Source organism: Mangifera indica, chromosome 10, assembly GCF_011075055.1.
Source record: "Mangifera indica cultivar Alphonso chromosome 10, CATAS_Mindica_2.1, whole genome shotgun sequence".
NCBI lineage: Eukaryota > Viridiplantae > Streptophyta > Magnoliopsida > Sapindales > Anacardiaceae > Mangifera > Mangifera indica.
Window position 1 is genome coordinate 14431480 of NC_058146.1, and position 25145 is coordinate 14456624.

The following is a 25145-nucleotide window of genomic DNA, read 5'->3' on the forward strand; positions in this document are numbered from 1 at the left end:
ACAAAATAAGCAAGCAGGCAGGCTCTAAACAAAGCTAAATCGAAAGCTGCCACATAGCTCGAAACTAGGTGAGATCTCACACCTCGGCTCCAATGCAACGATCCTAGAATGAACCACATCATAAATATAAGAGACAATCCCTTTTGGTTATTCTATTATGCTTTACACATATAGATATTCTATCTGCCGCAAAATTTGGACAGGAAACTGAGATTTTGAATAAAACAACAGGAATTTTCTCAAGCATTGTCAGTTTTATGAGTACTCAAAGTAGATTCCATTAAATATCAGAATTGTTTTTTGATGGTCATTGCTTTTTTGAAGATTTCTTAAAGTCATTGCAGCTGCTGAGTGAATAAATTTTTACAGTGGGGATTTTGATTTTGTAAGGTAATATCAAGGAAGAAATTGCCTTGCACTAGCCAAATCATGCTTAACTGAAACTTTGGATTAAAGTAGAAGGTAAATCATGGTGAGTTAATAATTTTCAAAGTTCAATATCAAAGTCATCAAAAAAAAAAAAATAATGAAAAAATAAAAGAAATAGTAAAATATTTATTGTTTTCTATTCGATCATTCTCTTTATCCACTGTCGTTAGCATCTTCAAAAAAAAAAAAAAGACAAACTCAAATTCTAGTTCATCTAATGAGAGGTTAGCTAACTAAAGAACTCTCACATCTTTTATACTCCCAAAGTCATCTCCACCAAAATCTCACATCTTTTCCTTATTATCATAATACTTTGAGCTGACCTTTGACAACAAATGAAAATTGTTATAAATAAAAATCAAGTCTTATGCATGTTTTGGAATTAATTTATTCCTCCTAATCGAATGAATGAACGAATAAGTACTCAAATTCCTTTCACAACAAGAGGAATTAGGTTGTTCAAATACTCTGAATGTCAACTTTTGAAGCAATGGAGCATTTGAACCAAAACATGCCCATCACTTCATCGGTTCTATATCAACTATAACACCAACTGAGTTAGGATCCTCAAACAGCCCACTTTTAAGGAAAAAATTAGCACACTCGTCTAATACTTTAACACGCTCATCTTTAGAAAAGATTTTTTAAAATATTTATTCCTCTGGATAGATACTTCCTCGTTCATATGAGGAGGTACTTTATCTTCACCTCCTTGAAGCCATTGTTCACTATTAAACTTCACAAATAATAAATATATCAAATAGTTAACAAATTAATACACAATTTAATAAATAAATATAAATTGAGAATGAAAGAAATATACAATTCGATTAGATATTTACCTTGGATTCAATGAATGAGCTAGACAATGGAGTGAAAGTATTACTCTTTGCCTAACGATCATAAAAAATACTGCAGACCACTGAATAAAAAAGAGAATCTTAGGTTGAAAACTTTCTTTTATATTCATAAATAACTAGTTTGACTTTTTCAATCATAGAATCTTAATACTCATAAACCATATGAAGACATGACTTATTTGTATCACACACTCGAATCATATCATAAATTGGTGCAGTAAAAGCAAGAATTTAATTGACCTTCATCCACCAATTCTCATCTAACACCTTATGACGAACAAATCTTGTTTTGCCTTGATCGTCTTCTCTATTTTGTCTCTAATATTCACTTACAATCATTGATTCCAGAGCATGCTTAATTAACTTAAATTTTTTGAGCATAACAACAACATAAGCAAAACGAGTATCTATGACTAAAAGTAATTTTAAAGGACTAAATTAGTTAAACATAGCTAATTGCATTGAATGGTTTATTATGAAATTCTTAATTACCACGACATCACCATGAGCTTTAGTTATCCAATGACATTCATCATATATCTTTTGATTGGATTCCACATTTTTACCTGCACAGATATTTTTCAAAGCTAGATTTAAAGTATCCACAACACATGGAGTCTAATAAATATGTGGAAACATGTCTTCAATGATTTCATTAGCACATTTACAATTTTTATCATTGTCGATTATTACTTAAACTACTTTTTTATGGCCAATCTCATCAATTATCTTCTTCAACAAATTAGCAATGAAATATTTGTTTTTAATTTCACCTGAACAATTAACAACCTTAATAAACATCGGGTCAAATTAAAAAACAAACATGAAATTAATTAAAGGCTTTCTTTATGGGTCACTTCATCTATCACTAACAATACTAATACTTTTTTTCATTCAAATGTTTTTGATAAGTTCCAACAACCTCTCCATATTTGTTTTCTCTTGTTGAAGTAATGCAGTTTTTAATTTATGGTACCTAGTAGGCACATAACCACCCAATGAATAATTAGCTGCAAATAAAAAAGCATTAATGTAGTTTGGATTCCTACCAAAATTAAAAGGAAGACCACCAATGTAAAACATTCTAACAATTTTCTCATCTAATTAAGCTTTAATTTGTATGTCAAAAAATTTAACAATAGGAGAATCATCAACTTTTCTTTGCTTTAAAAAAAAAAATTTAACCCACTCAATGACAATAAGGATAAAAACAATTATTGACTTACATTGGTAGTACTACTAGAAAATTACACTTGTTTAAGTTGAGAATTATAAATCTAATTGGTAGTTTCATGATTTAATTTTCTCATTTCTACTAAATCTTCAAATTTCACTTTAGAACAAACAACAATTCCTTTCTCCATAATTTTTAATAGGTAAGTTTTAACTCTAGTATATGTCCCTTGTCTTTCTTGATGACAAAAATTACAAAGTCATTTGCATGTACCCCTGATTCTCCAAGTTTCTCAATTTTGGTTATATATTTCCATAATGGATTTTGGTCTTCATCATCATTCTTTTTTTTTATGGAACCCACACTAGTATTACTACTTTTATAAATCAAATGAGGAACTTTCCCTATCAGTAACATAATTGTAACATCCCCCCCGCTAGAAGTACTACCCACCGAAGGAGAAATATTCCGAATTAATATCCGAAGCGTCTATTTTTTTTTTAAAATACCTTAAAATGAACACATCACTAAAAGTGTTTAGAAATTATTTTAAGAAAACTAAAAATCTGGAAGTAAACAAAAGATGTATATACTCATATGAAAACTCATCTGAAAGCATCAGAAAACATGGAGTAATCATATACAACTGTACAATCATCTCAAAAATGTCAAAAGTCAACAAGAACATATGAGTGTATGCATATAATATAAACTAGAGATAACCTACTCCAGCCGGATCTATCTTCGCTGACCTGACCCTGCCTCGCAGCTACCTCGATCACCTGTACCTGCAATCATAAAAGAAAAGGAAGTGAGAGATAAGAACACTCAATAAGGGGAAATAATTAAGTAAACTATCTCCTTTCTTGTTCTAACTCACTCTCGGGACTCAACCTCATTCATAACCTTTATAAGAAATCAAGAGGATAATCTAGTTTATTCTTTACTATTTGAGTCATATTTTGCCCCATCTGGTGTCTATTTGATACTTTCTGGAAGCTGACTATAGAGATTTGGCACTTTTCTAAGCTTGAGCTCTCTTTCTTTCACTCACTACACCATTTTGAATCTGAATTGAGCTTTACTATGAGCATGCTCTACTGCGAGCGAACCCTACTAGGGGTTTATGTCCTACTACGGACATGTCCTATTATAGATGTGCCCTACTGCTAGCAGTGTAGTGTAAAATGCCCCCTCATAGTTCATAGCATGCATGCGGGTCTTATATCTTACTAATTTTGCTTTTATCTAAATCTATTCATAACTCACTATATCATACTCTTGGGACAACCCCTGAATCTTGAGCCCCAAATTCCTTTTCTTGCTTTTCTTCTTTTTTTCTTTTTCTCTCATTTCTTTCTTTTCCTTTTTTTTCTTTCTTTCTTTCCAAAAATTGTGAAATACTGTTCACAAACCTATTCATTCGACAGGGTAGCCTACTTTTTCATACAATTTAACAGTATAACGGTTTCTAATTTATACAAGCTATATATCGTTGAAAAGAGGATTCAAAGAGCTTTCCAACAAACTATAATAACACTCATAATTCATTAGATAAGGTAGTCAAAACATAAGATGAAATCAATGACAAAAAACTGTCTTCTCTGTTTATGTGATAAGATAGGTTTTTTGTTCATATCATTTAACAGTCTAAACGGTCTTTAATTCATACAAGTTATATATCACTGAAAAGATAATTCAAAGAGCTTTCCAACAAGATATAATAGCACTCATAATTCATTAGATAAGATAGTCAAAATGTAGGACGAAATCAATGGTAAAAATATAAATATTATCCAACTTTCTGTCATCAACAAAATCACACACATAAATACCCCAAATGGCAAAACAACATTTCTCAACTTCAAAATCATCATTTATAACATAGATCCAAGGAGCCAAAAGCCTAAAACATGCAACATATCAAGGATGATACTCTTTACCTTGTTTCAAGTCAATCTTTGTAAATTGACTTTCTCTTCCTTGACTTGCTTCCTTTATCACCAAAATCACCTTAAATCAATACCAAAACACACTAACATATTCATATAACATGCACCAAATATATATAATCATAGGTAAAGGGAAAGGAAAAAGATATTTTGGTTACCAAAGCTTCCAAAGTGCTTCTTTTTTTTTTTTTTCTCTTCTTATTTTATCTTCCAAAATCCTTACAATTCCTTCCTTTTGCTTTACAAAACAAAAGAAAACTGTAAATTTTATCTTCCAAAACTATAAATATTATCTAACTCTCTGTCATCAACAAAATCACACACATAAATATCCTAAATGGCAAAACAACATTTCTCAACTTCAAAATCATCATTTATAACATAGATCCAAATAACCAAAAGCCTAAAACATGCAACATATCAAGGATGATACTCTTTACCTTGTTTCAAGTCAAACTTTGTAAGTTGACTTCCTCTTCCTTGACTTGCTTCCTTTATCACCAAAATCACCTTAAATCAATATCAAAACACACTAACATATTCATATAACATGCATTAAATATATATAATCATAGGTAAAGGAAAAGGAAGGAGATATTTTGGTTACCAAAGCTTCCAAAGTGCTTCTTTTTTTTTCTCTTCTTATTTTATCTTCCAAAATCCTTACAATTCCTTCCTTTTGCTTTACAAAACAAAAGAAAACTGTAAATTTTATCTTTCCCAACTGTAAATATTATCCAACTCTTTGTCATCAACAAAATCACACACATAAATACCCTAAATGGCAAAACAACATTTTTCAACTTCAAAATCATCATTTATAATATAGATCCAAATAACCAAAAGCCTAAAACATGTAACATATCAAGGATGATACTTTTTACCTTATTTCAAGTCAATCTTTATAAGTTGACTTCCTCTTCCTTGACTTGCTTCCTTTATCACTACAATCACCTTAAATCAATACCAAAACACAGTAACATATTCATATAACATGCATCAAATATATATAATCATAGGTAAAGGGAAAGGAATGAGATATTTTGGTTACCAAAGCTTTCAAAGTGCTTCTTTTTTTTTCTCTTCTTATTTTATCTTCCAAAATCCATACAATTCCTTTCTTTTGCTTTACAAAACAAAAGAAAACTGTAAATTTTATCTTCCCCAACTGTAAATATTATCCAACTCTTTGTCATCAACAAAATCACACACATAAATACCCTAAATGGCAAAACAACATTTTTCAACTTCAAAATCATCATTTATAACATAGATCTAAGGAACCAAAAGCCTAAAACATGCAACATATTAAGGATGATACTTCTTACCTTGTTTCAAGTCAATCTTTATAAGTTGACTTCCTCTTCCTTGACTTGCTTCCTTTATCACCAAAATCACCTTAAATCAATACCAAAACACACTAACATATTCATATAACATGCATCAAATATATATAATCATAGGTAAAGGAAAGGAAGGAGATATTTTGGTTATCAAAGCTTCCAAAGTGCTTCTTTTTTTTTTATCTTCTTATTTTATCTTCCAAAAACCTTACAATTCCTTCCTTTTGCTTCACAAAACAAAAGAAAACAACATGAAGGAGGCTGGCTGCTAAAGTGGACGGGAGAAGATGATAGAAAATGCTTGAAGCTTCCTTTATTTTTTATTTTTTGTCTTTTCTCTCTTTATATACATATTTATCTCTTTCTCTTTATCTCTTTTTGTTTTTGTATTTATATATATCTATATAGTTATTTATACATATATATATATAAACACATTCATACATGTAAATATATATATATATATTTAAAATGGGAAATATCTCAAAACAGGGTCAAAAGACATAATTGTCATTGAAATATACTTGAGGGTATTACAATAATCCATTAATGATTAACCTAAATTCAATCAAATAAAATTACCAACAATTTGTCAAAATTCATCCAAAAAAATAAATCAAATCACCAACTATTCTTCTTGGGAGCTTACTACACAATAAAAATAAAATCACAAATTAAAAACGTAAATAAATCAATTTAATTATAAAGAAACTTTCATCTGAAAAAAACATTCAAATCAAACTAGAAAAACTAAATTATAGATTATAGAATTATTCCGTTAAATTGTGTGAAATCAAATATTCAAAATTTTAATTAGTTAGAATCTCAAAAATGATTAATAAAAAAAATTACAAATTATATTCACAGATATATATATATATATATATATATATATATATATATATATATGTATATATATTCAACAAATTAGAAATCATGGGAAGGGAGCATGCCTCTGCTCAATCCTAAAGCATCATAAATTAGAAATCATGGGAAGGGAGAATGCCATTATTATTTCTTTTCACTTTCAGTATGAACTAACAAGAGGGAGAAAAAATATAGAGTTTATGCACAGCCAATCAGCCACCGTTCAAAGATGAAGAGGATGTGTGATAGATTCAGTGCGAAGGAGAGGAGATATTAGGTTTAAGGTTATTCAATTTCATAATGAAAGGGGAACAAATTCATTCCCCTTTTATGCACAGAAAACGCATTTTCTTTTTATTTTAAATTATTGCGTTTTGGAAACTGAAATGTTTCGGATTTGTAAAAATGTACTTTTCTGTACGTTTTCGTGCTTATAGAATATCGTATAATAAAATATAAATATAATAATAAAATTTTCTAATTGTCATATCAATCATATTGGATGGTGTGCAAATTGAGGCTGCTGCCACTATGAAGTTTAATTCTAATTTTGATGCTTAGTATATTGAAACTTGTTTGGTTTTCTTGTTTGGCTGCCTTAAAGTTAAAACAGTGGAGAGTGCTAAAATAAAAACTAGTTGATTTAAAGATGACTCTGTTATGTTTGAATGCATGTGCATGGCTTTTGTAATTCTGGGTTTATCATTCTGTATGTGTTTCAGAGAAACTTAGATGAGTTGGAAGCCTAAGATATTGTTTGCTTCTGTTTTCCCGATTCTGTTAATCATTTGTAAAATGGCAAACTTCAAGCGTAAGAGTCTAATCAAGGCAGAAGATCCACAAAAAATAAACAAAGAGAATTGCATTATTATTAAGACCAGAAAATGGCAAGCTTCAACTGTTTAATTTATTGTAACTCCTTCCTAATATTCTTTATGATGTCTTTCTCAACGGATCGCTGCCTCAACTCCTTAGCAATTCAGTGAATGCTGCAAAATCATACAAACCAGAATCAGTACACCTCGAACCCGTTTAATATTATAATTCACTGGTTAGTCATCTCAACACATATAGAGATGGATTTATCCTAATCAAACCATAGATTTGATCCAAGCTAGCCCCGATCAGATCCGCCCCTAAATGCATGCCCTATTGAACATATAAATGAAATTGCAAATGTCAAGGAAAGTAAATACTCACGTACCACAATTCATTTTTGAGGAGATAGGGAAACCAACATCGATCTGGCAACGGCCAGGAAGCTGGCTCAATAACTCATCGTTTATCGGCAAGGACTTGGCAGCATCCTTCATGCAGCGGCAGAGAACTCTCTTATCATCAACACTTTTCACGGCTTCAAGAAGCTCCTTCAGCCCACTGCAGCAGGCAGGGGCAGGGTCTTTCGCCTTGCCGGTGACAAATGGCACACATCCAGCCGTTTTTGTACCCACAAAGTCGCAATCGATCGCCGCCTCGCCAACATTGGCAAGGAAGAAAAGGACTGAGAGGAGAGCCAGCATGGAGAGAAGGAGGCTCTTCATGGTTAAATATGGCACTGTAATAAGATGATCCTAATAGTACTAAGATGACGAGCTTGTTTTGTTGATGAGAAAATGAAGTGGGGACGAAGGTTTTATATAGGGAAGCTCAGGGGTAAGCTTAGTCATGTTTATGATTTTTGCAAACTAAATTAAAAAAAAAAAAAATAGACGAAATTAAACTAAAAAAATAAAGCTTAATTTGATTTGAATTTATTAAAAATTATTAATAAATATGTAAAATTAATCGAAAATATATATACAATAAAAATTACTATAAATATATAATAAACAAATTATATATTTAATTATTGAGAAAAAATTTTGTTAAATATGATTTTACATATATATATATATATATATATATATATATATATATATATATATATATATATATAGTTTGATTCAGTTTTGAAACCATCCAATCTGTAGTTTAAATTGAGTTTGATTCGAATAAAAATAGTTTGTTTTGATTCGGTTTGAATCAACATTTCAAATTCTTGATTAATCGAGAAAACAACATTATTTTATCTAATAATGCATAAAACATTATTGTTCTGTAAATAAGTATCAAATTTGAGTTGAGCTTAAATTAAAAATCTTAACTATGGATTCAAACGAAGAATTTGAGTCAAACTCAAACTGAATACTCTCATACTAGAGTTCAGTTCGATTTTAAAAATAAGTTAAATCTTTTAACTCAAATTTAAAATGAGTTGAATCAACTTTTAAGATCGAACCAACGCATTTTGGATTCAGCCCAAATCGCAATAAGCGACCATGCTTCCAGTGTCCGAATGAGGAAAATTATGAGAGAAGTATTTCAAACGAAATAAAATTATATAAAAATGGCATCTTTGAATAATGATCGATTGCAAGGAATATAAAGAAATACCAAAATTAAATGATACGGGGTAGGTACCATTTTGATAATGAATCCAAATTTTTCCGATCCAGCTGTAGAATTTTACTCAAGATTGAAAGACTTGTTCACTTGACCTTCTGATTTTCAGTTTCAGACAAATTATAGCCTTGATTATTAATGTATTCACATTATTTATAGACCTAATTAATGTTGTTTGTTTGGCTCTCGAAATAGAACTCTGCTCTCTGGGTCACCAAATTCAGCCTTGATAACCACAAGTCAGAAACTAATGTCACGATTTTAAAAATTGGATCGAACCAACCAGTTTGATCAATTGAACCATCATCCATCAATACGGGTTTGGTTTGCTTGAAAATCATTTTTTGAATTAGATTGGATTGAACCAAACAGTTTGATTGGTTAAATTGGGTTAAGACATCCACAATAATGAAGCGAATAAAAAAAAATTAATAAACCAACTGAAAATGCCTACCATCAAATTAAATTTATTTTGATCTTTAAATAATTCAGATTATATATATAATATGATAAATTATATAAAATTATTTTGAACATTATTTTTAAACAATTAATTAGTCGGACTGCCAATTGGACTTGACTGCCCCCTCCACCGACTCAACATCCAAAAACATTGACGTTGCAATTAATCAACAATCAAGATTAAAATATAATTTAATTTTTTCATGAATTAAAAATAAGTTCATAATACACATATTTATTTTCAATATTTACATTTCAAGAGACCAAAAAAAAAAAAACTCATTGTATGATTTTCTCATTCAATAAAATTATATATACTCAATTTTAAATATCTAATTAAGTATTCAAATAATATATCATAATGTAATTGAGTGACTTTAAATTAAGGATAAAGTGATACTTAATCATCTGATAACACATCATGTAAGTCACCAAACCATTAACACATCAATAGTACCTAATTGACTCGATGCAACACATAGATATACGTTATATAGATGTGTCAATCAAACTGATGCATCAAGAAGATTTCATATAAAGGATTGTCTTAGTGTTTATACAACATATCATTTAACAAACAATAATACATGTGATCCTTCGATTTGAGGTCACAAAGTTCTTTCGGGCTTGTTTTTTTTGATCTTCCTAACTACGTACGTATGTTGCACAGTTCAGGCCTAAATAATTTCGTAGTCTGTATTTGTCAATATCAATATGTCATATAAAGTTTACAAGATATTGAAGCATCTTATCTACCTTAAAACTTTACTTATAAAGAGGAGAAAGAGGGTAACCGATTTGTAACTCGATGAGAGCTCAAAGTGAGATCCACAGATATGAGCAAAACAACTCTTCAGGATTGCATGAATATTAATATATTGCAGCGATCTCTTCTCCCCTATACAGAAGAAAATGAAAAATTCAGCATAATTGAATTGTCACTCTAGTTTCTTCAAGTATACCTCGTCAGCATTGCAATCCACTTTTCCCAAATCAACACAAGAGATGATCACCGTCCAAAGGCTATTATTTCCTTCGATGAAAGTTGCAGAAGAAACCACTAGGAAGATGTAGCCTATTACCAATGCAGCTGTTGAATGTATTGAAACTTATAATGCAGACAAGAAGAAACCATGCTCTAGACATACACCTAGATTTCATCACATCAATACCACCATCCCACCTTGAAAATCTGTGTCACAAATAGAGTCCATGTAAACAACATATACAATAGTGAGAACACATAGAATCTACAAGGTGTTACAGGTCAGAGAGAGAAATTCACCAGATGTAACCAGAGGAAAGTCCAGTGCCAGTTCCTGTTAAGCTAATAATGTGATTTTGGATTTGATCACCCTTAGTCCTGTGCTCATGACCACAGTAAAGACTCACATCACATTCTTATTTAAATCCAGCTATATCCTGGATCCTTAATAGCATCAATTTCATTCATTAGCTCTCTCACAGCCCTCATGTTATCCCATCTTCCGACAGAAGAATAGATGTTAACAAGAAGTGAATAAGTAGCAGAATTTTTGGGGTCTAAGCGAAAGAGTTCTTCTGCTGCCCTTTTTGCTAAGACTACATTAGAGTTTATTCGACAATAACTTAAAAGAACCTTCCATATAACTGGATCATCTTTTTATGGCATCTCATCTATAAGCATTTCTGCTTCATGGAAATGACCGTCTCTACCTAGACAGTCCACCATGCAAGTATAGTGGTCTAACTTCGGCTCCAGATGATGTTCTTGCTTCACGGAATTGAAAATTTCAACCCTGCATCAACCAGTCCTGAATGGCTGCAAGCAGTCAAAACAGCAACAAAGGTTCTATCATCAGGTTTCTCACTTGATGCAATCATGTCCTTGTAGAGACATATAGCATCATCTCCATATCCATTCTGGGCATCATCTCATTCCAAGTGCAGATAGAATTTAATCAGAGACAAACAGAAAGATGCAACTCGGCAATTTAACACATAACATTTAAATAAGAAAATTGTGGACTTAGGTTGTTGTCAGAAGGCTAATAAACAAGTCCATGCCCAGTTCATTATTAATAAAATCAGCTCCAATACTTCTTTGGGTGCAAAGATTTGGCATTAACACGATTTATAGTCTTGAATTAAGGACTAGTTTTTCTTGGAATAGGATGATTAAAGTGTTAAAATGGGCCGGTTTGATTTTGCCTCGTTTTATTTTAAGATGTTGAGTTTTGAAATTAAGTATACTGATAAGGAGAGAAACTGTAATGTTGAGTTACATGCTCAATATAAATAACCAAAAAAACGACAAAAAAATATCCTAAGAAATAGCAATTAAATCTCTAAAAATAATAGCTAGATATCCTACTAATCCATGACTTTCTAATCAGTAACTAAATATGTGGCCTAGCCACTTACATCACAAAATTGTTGTCTCCTATTTACATTCTACTACCAACAGTTTTGACTTGGTTTAACAATATCAGTACCTCTCTTAAACCAAGTTAGAGAAGCCATCCCAAGTGTTTGCTACAATTCCGTCTTTAATGGCTTTGTAAAGATATTGCAATTTGACAAACAATAGGACAATATTTTATATTAATTTGTTTTTCTGGAACCAACTCTCAAATTTTGTGATACTTGATATATATATGCTTGCAATGACCATGGAAGACTGGATTCTTTGATAATGCAATTATTGACTTGCTATCATAGAAAATAGGTGTAGATATGTCTTGTTTGTATTACAGAATTTCTAAAATTTTCCTCAACTAAATTGCTTGAATAGCACAACTTTCTACTGCAATATATTCCCCTTTTGTTGTTGAAAAAGCCACCACCTACTGTTTTTTTGAAAACCAAGAAAAAATAACTAAACAAAGATGGAAAGCATAGCCTGATGTGCTTTTTCTAATCTCAACATCACCAACCCAATCACTACCTATATAACTAACAAGTTTCACAACATTATTAGCAGAGTAAAAAATTCCATCATTCACTATACAATTAACATGTCCCAGAACTCACTTTGCTGCCTCCCAATGTGATTCTTTCGGTTCTTCTATAATTCTGTTAAGCACTCCAACTCCAAAAGAAATATTTGGTCTTGTAGCAACTAAAAATTTTGGATCAAACTTTTATAAGATGTAACATTCACATTCTTCCAAGCTCCATGTTTTGCCAAATTCATTTTTTTAGCTACTAGAGTTAGAACTGGCTTAGAATTCTCCATTTTGAATTTCTTCATAATATTAATGGCATATTTTCGTTGTGAAAGGAAAATTCCACCATCCATTTGAACAACTTCAAGTCCAAGAAAATAGCACATCAAACCCATATTCATCATCTCAAACTTGCTAATTAAAGTCTCCCTAAATTTTGTGATCAACTTCAAATTATTGCCAATAAAAATTAAAGCATCAACATAAAGGCATACTATGAGAATACACCAGATTTAGTACATTTAATATATAAAGCATGTTCATAAGGACATCTCACAAAACCATTCTAAACAAAATAAGAATCAATGCAAGTTCTAACGTTCTGGAAATCATACAACATCAAAAGGATCATCACCAAATTTCCCAATCACAACATAATGCATTAACTACTTATTTATATTCAATCCATCTAGTTCCTACTAATTCAATCAAACCTCACATCAATTCATCAAGATTAATCATGTATTTATATTAACATAATTCTTGGTGAGGAAGATAAACTTTCAATCCATCATTCTTAGCAATATGAAAAAAGTGCAGGAATTCCTACTTACCTCTTGATGATTCTGTTGAGAACTTTTTCAAAAATTCAACTTGACTTCTCGTCTTCAGTAGTGGGCAAAAACTTATGGTGAATATAAGGGACGTTTTGGGAAGGCAAATAGATGTCATTTTTGGTGAACCAAATATGGATTTAAAGCTTATTAAGTCTAGTTTTAAATGACGCAAGTTCAGGTTCATTGAAGTTTTCTAAAGAAAGTTATAGCTATTTTATTAAAGGTTGCGCAGAAATAATACCTGTTGTTTAGAATTCTATTTTTATTCTGCATGTTTTTTTAATGGTTAATAGCTGATGTTTAGGTATATAAAAAGACTTGTAATCAGTTGTTATGTGTGAGTATATACAAAGAAAAAATATAGAAATAAAAGCTTTGAAGTTAATCTTTTCCTTCTTCCTCATCTGTCTTAAGAATCCATACTTGTAACTCACCATAGCTTCCAACAAAGTGGTATCAGAGCTTTGTTAAAATGATGACCAAAACTAGTATCACTTTCCAATACCCACAACTAACCAAAACAAACTATGATCGATGGGCATTACGCATGAAGGCCACAATTGGATCTCATGGCTTATAGGACATTGTCGAGAAAGAATATGAAGATCCCGCAGACGAGAATACTGCAACCGCGGCCGAACTAGAAGCTTGGCAATGAACAAAGAAGAAAGATCAAAGTGCACTCTCAATTATTCATCAAGGGTTAGATGATGACATGTTCAAGAAGATAGCCAATGCGACAAGAGCCAAGGATGCATGGGAAATTCTAAAGAATTTTGTGGTCGAAGTTGATAGAGTGCAAAAGGTGTGGCTCCAAACTCTTAAGGCTAAGTTTGAGTCGATTTTGATGAAGGAGAATGAGTCTATAATAGATTATTTTACTCGAGTATTGGAGGTGGTAAATCAAATGAAGTGACTCAATGAAAAGATGGAAGATGTAAGAGTAGTAAAGAAGATTTTGCGCTCTCTCAATGCAAAATTCACTCATGTGGTGGTGGCAATTGAAGAATTGAAAGACAAAGAGTCCATGACCATCGATGAGTTACATGGATCGATGTTAGCTCATGAAGAGAAAATGAAGAGCAATATTTTGAGCATTGGCCAACTTTTAGAGAGCGGGCACAAAGTGAAGATGGAGAACAATTATTTGGGGCTTCGAAATTGAGATGATAGACTTGTTGCTAAAGTTTCCATGACAAATAACTGAATGTTCATGTTTAATGTGAAAACGGCGGAAGCGAAGTGTTTACAAGCTTGTGTCAAGGATCCTTCATGGATTTGGCACATGAGATTTGGGCGTCTCAACTTTGAAGGGCTTAAAATGCTAAGAGATAAGAATATGGTGAAATGAGTTCCCAAAATCAATCATTTGAATCAATTGTGCGAAGCATGTCTACTCGAAAAACATGCAAGAAAGAGTTTTCCAAAGGCGTCACTTTCGCGAGCAATCAAGCCTCTACAACTTGTGCATACAGATGTGTGTGGTCCTATCAAGCCATAATCTTTCAGTAAGAACTCATACTTTGTGCTCTTCATCGATGATTACACAAGGAAGACGTGGGTTTATTTTTTAAGAACAAGAATGAAGTTTTTGAGACATTTAAAAAATTCAAGCTTCTTATTGAAAAGGAAAGTGGATACAAAATTAAAACTCTAAGAACTGATAGAGGTGGAGAGTTCACTTCTAATGAATTCAAGGTTTTTTGTGAGGAAAATGGTATTCGACGTCTTATGACGGTCCCAAAAGCACCACAACAAAATAGGGTCGCAGAGAGAAAGAATAAGACAATTCTTAACATGACAAAGACGATGTTAAAAAGTAAGAATATGCCTAAGGAATTTTGGGCCGAGGCGGTTGAATGTGCAGTTTATCTCTCAAACCGTTCACCTACGAAAAGTTTGGAGAAAATAACCCCTCAAGAAGCATGGAGTGGATGAAAGCCAAATGTGAGGCACTTAAAAGTTTTCGGATCTATTGGCTATGTTCATGTATCCAAACAAGAAAGAACAAAACTTGATGATAGGAGTAAGAAGATGGTGCTTATTGGCTATGCCGAGAACTCTAAAGGATACAAATGTTTCGACCCTATTTCCAGGAAAGTTGTGATTAGTAGAGATGTGGAATTTGAGGAAGATGCCTCATAGGATTGGAATGTTCAAGAAGAAGAGACATATAGTTTTCTTCCATATTTGGGAGAAGACTAGAATGAGGACAAAGAGACTGAAGGCGGAAGTTCAACTTCTTCCACACCCACTTCTTCCTCAATAAGCTCAGGTGAATAACCTTAAAGATTTATAAGTATAAGAGATCTCTATGATGTTACCGAAAGAATAAACAGTGAGAATCTTTTTTGTCTATTTGCAAATGATGAACCTTTGAGTTTTGAAGAGGTTGTTATGGACAAGAAATGGATACAAGCTATGGAGGAAAAAATTCATTCCATTGAGAAAAATGACACTTGGGAGTTTGTCACACTACCAAGTGGTCATCAAGCAATTGGAGTTAAATGGTAAGCTAAAGAAAATACGAAAGGAGAAATTGAGAGGTACAATGTGAGACTAGTTGCAAAGGGGTATAAACAAAAGCATGGCATGGATTATGAAGAAATATTTGCTCCCGTTGCTCACTTAGAGACAATATGGTTGTTGGTTGCTCTTGCGGCCCAAAATTGATGGACAATTCATCAAATGGATGTGAAGTCAGTCTTTCTAAATCGTGTTCTTGAAGAAAAAGTATATGTGGAATAGTTGAAAGGATTTACGGTTGAAGGTCATTAAGATAAGGTGTTGAGATTGAAGAAGGCGTTGTACGACCTTAAACAAGCACCACGGGCTTGGTATAGTCGCCTCGACAAATATTTTCATGAGAATGGTTTCTCAAGATGCATTCATGAATATGCATTTTATGTTAAAAAAGAGAAAGATGATATTTTGTTTGTGTGCATTTATGTGGATGACCTTATTCTTATAGGAAATTATCCACAAGTGTATAATGATCTTAAGAAGGTGATGACACGAGAATTTGAGATGAGTGATATGGGGCTTATGTCATATTATTTAGGGATATAAGTAAAACAATGGAGTGACGGGATATTTATCTATCAAGAAATGTATGCAAGAGAGATTATAAAGAAGTTTAAGATAATAGATTGCAATTCCGTGAATACCCCAATAGAGTGTGGAGTAAAACTCTCCAAGAAAGATGGAGTAAGGAAAATTGATTCAACCATGTTTCGAAACCTTGTGAGAAGCCTAAGGTACTTGACATGTATTAGACCCGATATATTATTTGCCATGGGATTAGTGAGTTAGTTTATGGAGAATCCAAGTGAAGAACACATGCGAGCTACAAAGAGAATTCTTCGATATTTAAAAGGTACTTTTGATTATGGCATTTTTTATACTTCGTTGAATGAGGCTCACTTAAAAGGTTATTGTGATAATGATTATGCTGGTGATATTGATGACCGGAAGAGTACTATCGAGTTTATATTTTTCTTTGGAGAAAATGCAATTTCATGGTGTTCAAAGAAATAATCAGTTGTAACACTCTCAATATGTGAATCGGAGTATGTTGCTACAATTGTTGGTGCATGTCATGCGATATGGCTAAGAAGATTGCTAGATGAACTTTATTTTGCTCAAAAAGAAGCAACTAAAATTATGGTGGACAACAAATCGGCCATTATTCTTGCGAAAAATCCGATGTTTCATGATTGAAGCAAGCATATAGATGCAAGGTTTCATTTTATTAGGGATTGCATTACCAACAAGAAGGTTGAGGTAGAGTATATAAAAACTCTTGATCAAATAGCCGATATTTTTACAAAACCCCTCAAGAAAGATAGATTTCAGCAGCTTAAAGAGATGATTGGAGTTGTGAAGAAGTCAAGTTTACAAGGGGGTGTTGAGAAGTTTTTCAAAAATTAAACTTGACTTCTCGTCTTCAGTAGTGGCCATAAACTTATGGTGAATGTAAGGGGCGTTTTGGGAAGGCAAAAGAATGTCATTTTTAGTGAACCAAATATGGATTTAAAGCTTATTAAGTCTAGTTTTAAATGATGCAAGTTTCAAGTTCATTGAAGTTTTCTAAAGAAAGTTATAGCTATTTTATGAAAGGCTACACAGAAATAATGGTTGCTATTTAGAATTATATTTTTATTCTGCACGTTTTTTACTGGTTAATAGTTGATGTTTAGGTGTATAAAAAGACTTGTAATCAGTTGTTATATGTAAGTGTATACAAAGAAAAAATATAGAAATAAAAGCTTTGAAGTTAATCTTTTCCTTCTTCCTCCTATGTTCTAAGAATTCATACTTGCAACTCACCATAGCTTCCAACAGATTCTGCCACAACCAAGATGATCACCAAGCCTTCTTCTCTCTTCCTTTCCCTTCACCACGTCATTAGAATCAAGATGTCGAAGGCATTGCACAGAAGTCTGATCGTCAAACTTCACTCTCTCTTTTTTGGGAACATTTCATGAGTTTAGGGTTCGATAATAATTATCCCTAAAATGCAGCAACACCCCTTTTATAAACTAAAGCTATATTCTAAGCACACATAGGCGTGTGTCTAAGGCACAAGTCGTGTGTGTTAACTCAAGGAGTCATTATACTCTTATTTTGATGATAACAAACTAATATGTTCCTATGCATATTAACTAATGATTTTACTTGAGTGTGAGTTTAGATTACAAGAATTTATCTAATGCACTTGAAGGAGTTTCAAGATGGAAATAAAAGAAAAGACTTAATTGAAGAATTCTTGAAGATTTGAAGAAAAACTCAAGTTTTAGATAGCTATATTTGTAATTTGGAGCATTTATTTTGATAAGAATATTTATTTGCATGGGATAGTTCACTTAAAAATTTATTCTCATATCTTTCACATTTTGGGTTAAAATGTCATTTTTCAAACTTATTGGGTTAAGCTAATTTTTTCACCAAAGTTTATTAAATCATTTAAAATAATGAAGTTTTGTGAACTATATTTTCATATCTTAAAGTTGGTTTTGAAAGAATTTTCAAAAATTGGTTAAATTGTCACTTCTCAAAGTTTTAGGGGTCAAATTGCACTTTTTGAAAATTCAAGAGGTAAAATGCAATAAAATTTGGTCGACCGAATTTGACAGACCGAATTCCTCAATGGCAACTTTTGAATTGTCTAGAAGCCATGTATTTTGGCTTCCAGAAATTCAGTTGACCGAATTTTGATTTAAATTTTTCAACAACTAGTGTCATGTAGGCACCATGGGAGTGCCACGTTACATCCGATTGATTGAATTACATCCGGTCGATCAAATTGTGTGTTTTCTGGAAAACTAAAACGACTATTCTTTGTGCACAATGGTAACTTTCCTCATTTTCCCCTATATAAACCAAATCAAATTCGTTCGAAAAAAACTTTTGCCACCAAAAACTTTTATATATTTGAGAGCAAATTTGTTTTAAGCTATTCACTTATAAATTCTCTTCTCTAATCAAAAGCCTTGCTCATATACTTTGTAATTTCATTTATATTGGGTTGTACTAAGCTTAACTTTCATATACATTCTTTGAGAGAGATCACACTTTGAATTCATACTAAAATTCGTACTATAAAAGAGTGAGGTTCACTCTTGGAGAGATTAGAAATTTTCTAGTGAGAGAAATTGAGCTTTAACACTTGTAAAGGTTAATAGCACCTTGGAAGCTATTTTGTTGTGAAGAAAAGTTTGGTTGAGTTTTTGGTCAACCAAATATTAGTGGAATACTCCAAGGGAGAAAGCTTGGAGGAGTGGATGTAGGCCGAGTTGAGCCGAACTACTATATATCGCGTGTTTGATTTTCTCTTCCTTTTAACTCATACTTTATATTATGTTATTTTGATTGTATTGATTATTTGAAATATTTTTGTTATTCTCATAAATTGGATTAGAAATAAACAATATTAATTGATTTGAATAAATTGTTTTAATTCTCTAATTTGATAAAGATTATTTTAAATTACCTAATTCACCCCTCCCCCCCCCCCCCCCCTCCCTCTTAGACCATTCGATCCTACAGTGTGTCACTTAAATTTAAATTTTACACAAAATCATATTATTCGGCTAACGTGGCATGACACACGAGTATAATGTCACTATACACAATCATGTGTCATCTAACTTAGAAATAATTCCTTTTTCCCAAATATGTGATTGCTACATCCAATATCCAATAACCATGTGTTCTTATCTGCAGTCAAAACATTACAAGCCAAAAGTAAAGTTTATGATTCATTAGAATTATCACTATGATTTTTAGCAACATTTGCCTGATTTCCATGATTATTGAATTTTTCCAATCTACAATCCACAAACTTGTGTCCAAATTTTCCACAATTAAAGCAATAAAATTGAGACTTCTCTTGCTTGGCATTATCTCTACTTCTTCCTCATCTTGGATTGTATGTCAAATAATTACCACTTGTTCTTCCTCTTTTGCTTCCTCTATTATTTTAGCCTTGACCTCTATTGAATCCCCCTTTTTTATTTGGCTCAACATTATTTAAAATGACTTGACTCTTCATGGTTTCTTCAACTGGTTTTTCTGACTTTTTCATGTATCCTGTCAACATGGCTCTCTACAATACCTTACAATTCTACGATTTTCATTTAATTGGTATCATGTGATTTTGTGATTGAAGCCACCACATGATCATACTTTATTGGCATTATTCAAAGAATTTTTTCTACTATAGTATTGTCTTTGATTTTCTCTCCATATAATCTCATTTTATTAATAAGATCAGTAAGACGAGAAAAATACTATTCAACATAATCTAAAATGGTCATCTCACAATGATCATACACTCTTCGTAAAGTCTGTTACTTGGATTTTTGTGCTTAATCAACTCCTTTATAAGACAATTACAACATGTCTCATGCCTCATTAGCTCTTTTGGCATTGGCTATCTTTCCAAATATAGAATAATCAACACCTTGATGAATTTGTCCCAATGCAAGTTGATCTCGTCATTAGGAATTTGCATCAACTCCATCTGTAATTCCTAGATCAACAAAACTCTAAAGATTTTGAGCTTTTAAATGTGTAGTCATCAAAATTTGCCAATAATTGTAATCAAGTTTCCCGTCTAGTTTAAGACCGGACCAAACAATATTGAAACTGTTTAACATGATTCACGATTGAAAATAGATATGTTGAGGATGCAAGGTTGTAAGGATCTTATACCAAACTGATATAATCAATTAAAAATTTTGAGAAGAGGAGAAAGGAGATAAAGTGTAATATTATGTTTTATTATGTTTTTTACTCATAAAATGTAAAGTTACATACTCAATATAAATAACAAAAAAAACAACCGAATATCCTAAAAAGTAGCAATTAAATATATGAAAATAACAGCTAGATATCCTATTAACAACCCATGACTTATTGATCAGTAACTAAATACATGGCCTAACCACTTACCTCACAAAACTATTGTCTACTATTTATGCTTTACTACTAACAGTTTTGACTTGGTTTAACAATATCACATACTTTCTCCTGTATAATTAAGGCTTGTGGTGCTCTGGAGATGTTAGATTAAGGAAGATGGTTCACGAGACGATTTGTGAACTAGGGTTTGAATTTGATGTGTTTATGGTGAATTCTTTGATTAAGTTTTATGTAGAGATAGGTTATATTGAGTTTGTGTGCTTTGTTTGTTCGATAAAATGTCTAAGAAAGATTGTGTTTTGTGGAATGTAATGCTTAATGGTTATATAAAATGTGGCGAAGTAGATTATGCAACAGAGAGAGATGTTTAAAGAACTAACTAGTGCAAATGCAATTGTCTTTATGCATTGTTGAAATGTGCACTTATTAACTTAGACTAAAAATGCAAGGATGTGGAAATGGCATGCAAGATTTTTAACTTGAGCACCACTAGTGATGTTGCAATGTGCACATCAATGATATTTGGCTTTGTACTTAATAGGATGAACGATGATGCTTTAAATAAATTTAGGTTTTTAAATCAAGAGAAAGTAAGTCCAAATGTGTAACCCTAGCAAGTAAATTACCAACAAACACAAAATTGTATACATATAGTTTTAGTGAGTATATTGTGTTTAATTAAAAAGGCCAAAAGAGTTATTCTCACACAAGATATAGTAAAATCTTAAACACATATCCATCAATTTTTAAAAACTCAATTACTTATCTATCACCTAATTTTTGTTAGAGTTAAAAGTAAAACTGTCATTTTATCAATAATATTAAGAAAATTATAATTTTATTTTATTCCCCCCGAAGTTTTGAAACTAACAATTTCAGCCCATCTTCAAAACTTTTTTGGTTTTAAAAAGTAGTTTTTCCCCCCTAAATCCCTAAGTTTCTTCCATCTCTCTCCAACAACAATGGCAACTGAGATGAGATGGTGATAGATGTCTCTTTATCTCCGTCAATGCAGAAATATCTCCATCTCTTCTTTGTTGTCCAGGAAAAGACGAAGACAATCTTTTAACCCTAATAGAAAATTCTAACAGAAGTTATGTGATGGGTGGGTGCTTGAGTTTTTGAAAGTTAAAGTTAACAAATATGTGTTTTAGATTTTACTATACCTTGGGGGGGAATGAGTCTTTTGGCCTATGAAAAATAAAAAGGGATTTGGGCATCTCAACTATATAACATTGTTTAAAACTTGAATTAAACCGAATTAATTACTAAGGATGACAGGACACTCATATTGATTAAGGGCTAAATGAGTGTGTGTCTCTCTCTCTCTCTCTTTCTCTCTCTCTCTCTCTCTATATATTTATTTATTTATTTATTTATTTATCAATTCATCCCCAACCATTGATCCTAAAATGATTCACAATTTTTTTTTTTAATAAATTTATACACTCAAGCTTGGATTCCATTTGGGTCAAGTTTAAATAAGGTTATGTTAGAGATTAGTTTAAATCCAAAAGAATCAATTTTAAATTGATAAGTTGAGATTCAAACTCGACTAAAAAATAATTGGAAAATGAATTCAATCCTTAACTTTTACTTAGTTTATTCTAATTCAAATAACTCAAATCGAATTCAATCTTATGTACCAAACTAATGGACACTACTGTATTAACGTTATCTTTCCTTTTATATATATACATATTGGGAAATTATCCAAGATTTTAATTCATTTATGTTTAACTACCAATAACATAATTACAAAACTAAACCCATAAAATTAGGAATCAAATTCTTCTTGTTTACAACTTAATCTTGGAGTAGCTACAAATAAATTAATTGCCAACCTCCAATAATAATTCTTATCTCATTAAATAATTACATTAATGAATACATTTTAATATTTCTTATCCCACTGAATAATTACATAAATGAATAGATATTAATGTCTAAAATTAAGGCAATAAACAATCAAACTAAACTTCAACAACAAAAGAGCAATAATTTTCCATTTCTTGGAAAAGAAAATTTTACAAGAAAATGGTCAGATTATTACCTCAAATCAAAGGTTAATCAACTTAATTAACTACCATTTAAGTCAAAATCTACAACAAAAAAATAAATAAATAAACAGAAAAAATTAAAAAAATAACTTGATATTAAATAAGATTAATAATCAGCCATTACTTGTCTCCAGCAACTCATAAATGCTCCCAAAAATGGCTGGTTTTGATTGGATTTCAGGATCCTTTCTTAGGGTTTGAAGAATTTTCCTTGGAACCAAACACTTCTCTTCTGAATATAATTTTTCTTGAATTACTGGAGACTTGAGAAGAGTTTGAAGCTCTTGAGACAGAAACTTTTCTTCTTTTTCCACCATTATTGGCTGCATGAATTGAAGAAGTTTGAGTTGAGCCTGCAAGAACTTGACATATTTTGAAGCAGATTGAAACATTTCAGCAGTGTTCAATCTATGGCTGCCTGGAATCAGTTTTCCCAGCTCTTGAGTCTTCTCTTTAATCTTCCTTCTTCTCTCTCCCGCCACAATGCTTTGCGCCTTCAAGCTCCCGCCGTTCGGTTTCCTCGTGCTGCTCTTGTGATGTTGATCAGTAGTAGCACTATTCTTTCCTACGCTGAAACCTGCCAGAGGAGGAGCCGGAATATCTGGTCGGAATTCGGGAAGCGGCGGTGGTGGCGGTGGAGGGGGAACAACATTTGAAACACACCCGGAAAAGAATTCAGGCAAAAAAGCAACCGAATCATGATGATCAACGTCAACCCCATCTCCATAATAGCAACTCTTCTGGCGTTTCGGATAGTTCTGATAAAGCTCGATATCTTCAACAGGGAAGATAAAATTATCGGAAAGAGGAGAAGGAAAGTAATCTGAAACATAATCATAATCGAAACCATAGCCATCATTGTTGCTGAAACTGAACAAGCTGAAGTAAGAATCCAAGTCCAAGACGTCGTTTTTGTTGTTGTTGTTGTTGTTGTTTTCAGCTTCCGTAGGATGGAAACTCAGCATTTCCTGGTTGAAATAGTGCTGAAAAGAGAAGCCATTATCCCAAAAACTCAAAGCCATGAGGAAAAATTTTGCAAGAATGAAGTCAAAAGAACGAAGAAGACAGAGGAGAGAAGTTTAGAAAAATAGCTGAAAATGGAAGTTTGATTTGAAGATGTTGTCTTTTTGTCTGTTGAATTGACTAACGAATTAGAGAAGAAAGTGGGGGGATGAGTATCAAGGTTTTGCGGAGAGAAAAGAGGTGATTAAGGAGGAACTAACTCCTGATTTGTAGGGTTAATAAGGGACACGTGGAGGAGTTTTACTGGTTATTGGTGGGTTAATTAAGAAACCGTTTTGGCTTATGTCGGCTACCGACTTAGTTCTTGTGTTAATTAATAATTAATTTTGCTCTACTTATTATGAGTTATTTTTAATAATAATAATAATAATAATAATTAAATGAAATTTAATGTAAGATTTCATTGATAGTCATTTAAAATAATTTCAGTAGTTAAAACTTATAACTAATATTACAATAATATTTTATGCACTAATAATAAGTATATATACGAATATATATAAATATTGATATCTTATTATAGTGTAACTAATTTTAAATTAAAAATAAATACTCAATCATATGATAACACGTCAACTTTTTAATTTATATTTATGTTTAAGAATTGGAACATAGAGTTAGCATCGTTTTTTCCCCTATGTCTTATTAACAATTTTTTCATCCTTAAATTAAGGTCTTAAAATAAAGAATAATGGATAATTTAGTCATATTCATTAACTTCTAATAATAATAATTCTAATAACTTACTATTAATTCACCAATAGTAAGAAAATTTTTTATTATTTAATAAAAATTCAAGGGATCTATACTCTTTTGTTAACAAATCAAGGCCACTTGTGATAATATATGACATATCAAATATTGATATATGCATCATATGAATGTTCATATTAAGTATAGAAATTTTTTTATTGGGTAAGTGTAAATCCATATGCTTAAAGATAATGTGCCTTAAAAACTTACATGTGACTAAGTTTTTGTAAGAAAACTGAGTCGAAGAGGTTGAGATGGGCTTTTAAAGTGAAAGAAAATGATTCAAAATTCAATTTATATAGAGAGGCAATTTCATTGAATCTAAATCTTATTGTTAATTATAATATGTCACAATAGTAAGATTAGATTTGAATTGAATTAACTCGAATTTGTTTGCTAACTCAACTCTAACAAGCCTTAAATGAGCTCATTTTAGGTAAGCTCTAGCTCAAACTTGAGCTTAAAGGTTTACTTTCTCTAATTACGTTTTCTTGACTTAATCAATACTCTATCTCAGATAACTATTTTTCATACACTCAAACATTAAGAAGAACTAAATAAGTCACATAGGTAATCGTCTGACAATGTCTCT

The 25145-nt window shown here is 31.7% G+C and overlaps 2 protein-coding genes across 2 annotated transcripts; both read right to left on the reverse strand.

Moving 5' to 3' along the window:
- Nucleotides 1–7475: 7475 nt before the first annotated feature.
- LOC123228468 (non-specific lipid-transfer protein C, cotyledon-specific isoform-like) lies at nt 7476–8215 on the reverse strand. The gene is made up of 2 exons (XM_044653914.1): nt 7830–8215; nt 7476–7614 (listed from the first exon to the last, which is right to left on the reverse strand). The coding sequence occupies exons 1-2, from the start codon at nt 8164–8166 to the stop codon at nt 7589–7591; spliced, it is 363 nt and encodes a 120-aa protein (XP_044509849.1). The 5' UTR covers nt 8167–8215; the 3' UTR covers nt 7476–7588.
- A 14675-nt stretch (nt 8216–22890) lies between these two features.
- Nucleotides 22891–23799, reverse strand: LOC123226780 (transcription factor bHLH53-like). The gene has a single exon (XM_044651302.1). The coding sequence runs from the start codon at nt 23797–23799 to the stop codon at nt 22891–22893; it is 909 nt and encodes a 302-aa protein (XP_044507237.1).
- Between the last annotated feature and the right edge of the window lie 1346 nt (nt 23800–25145).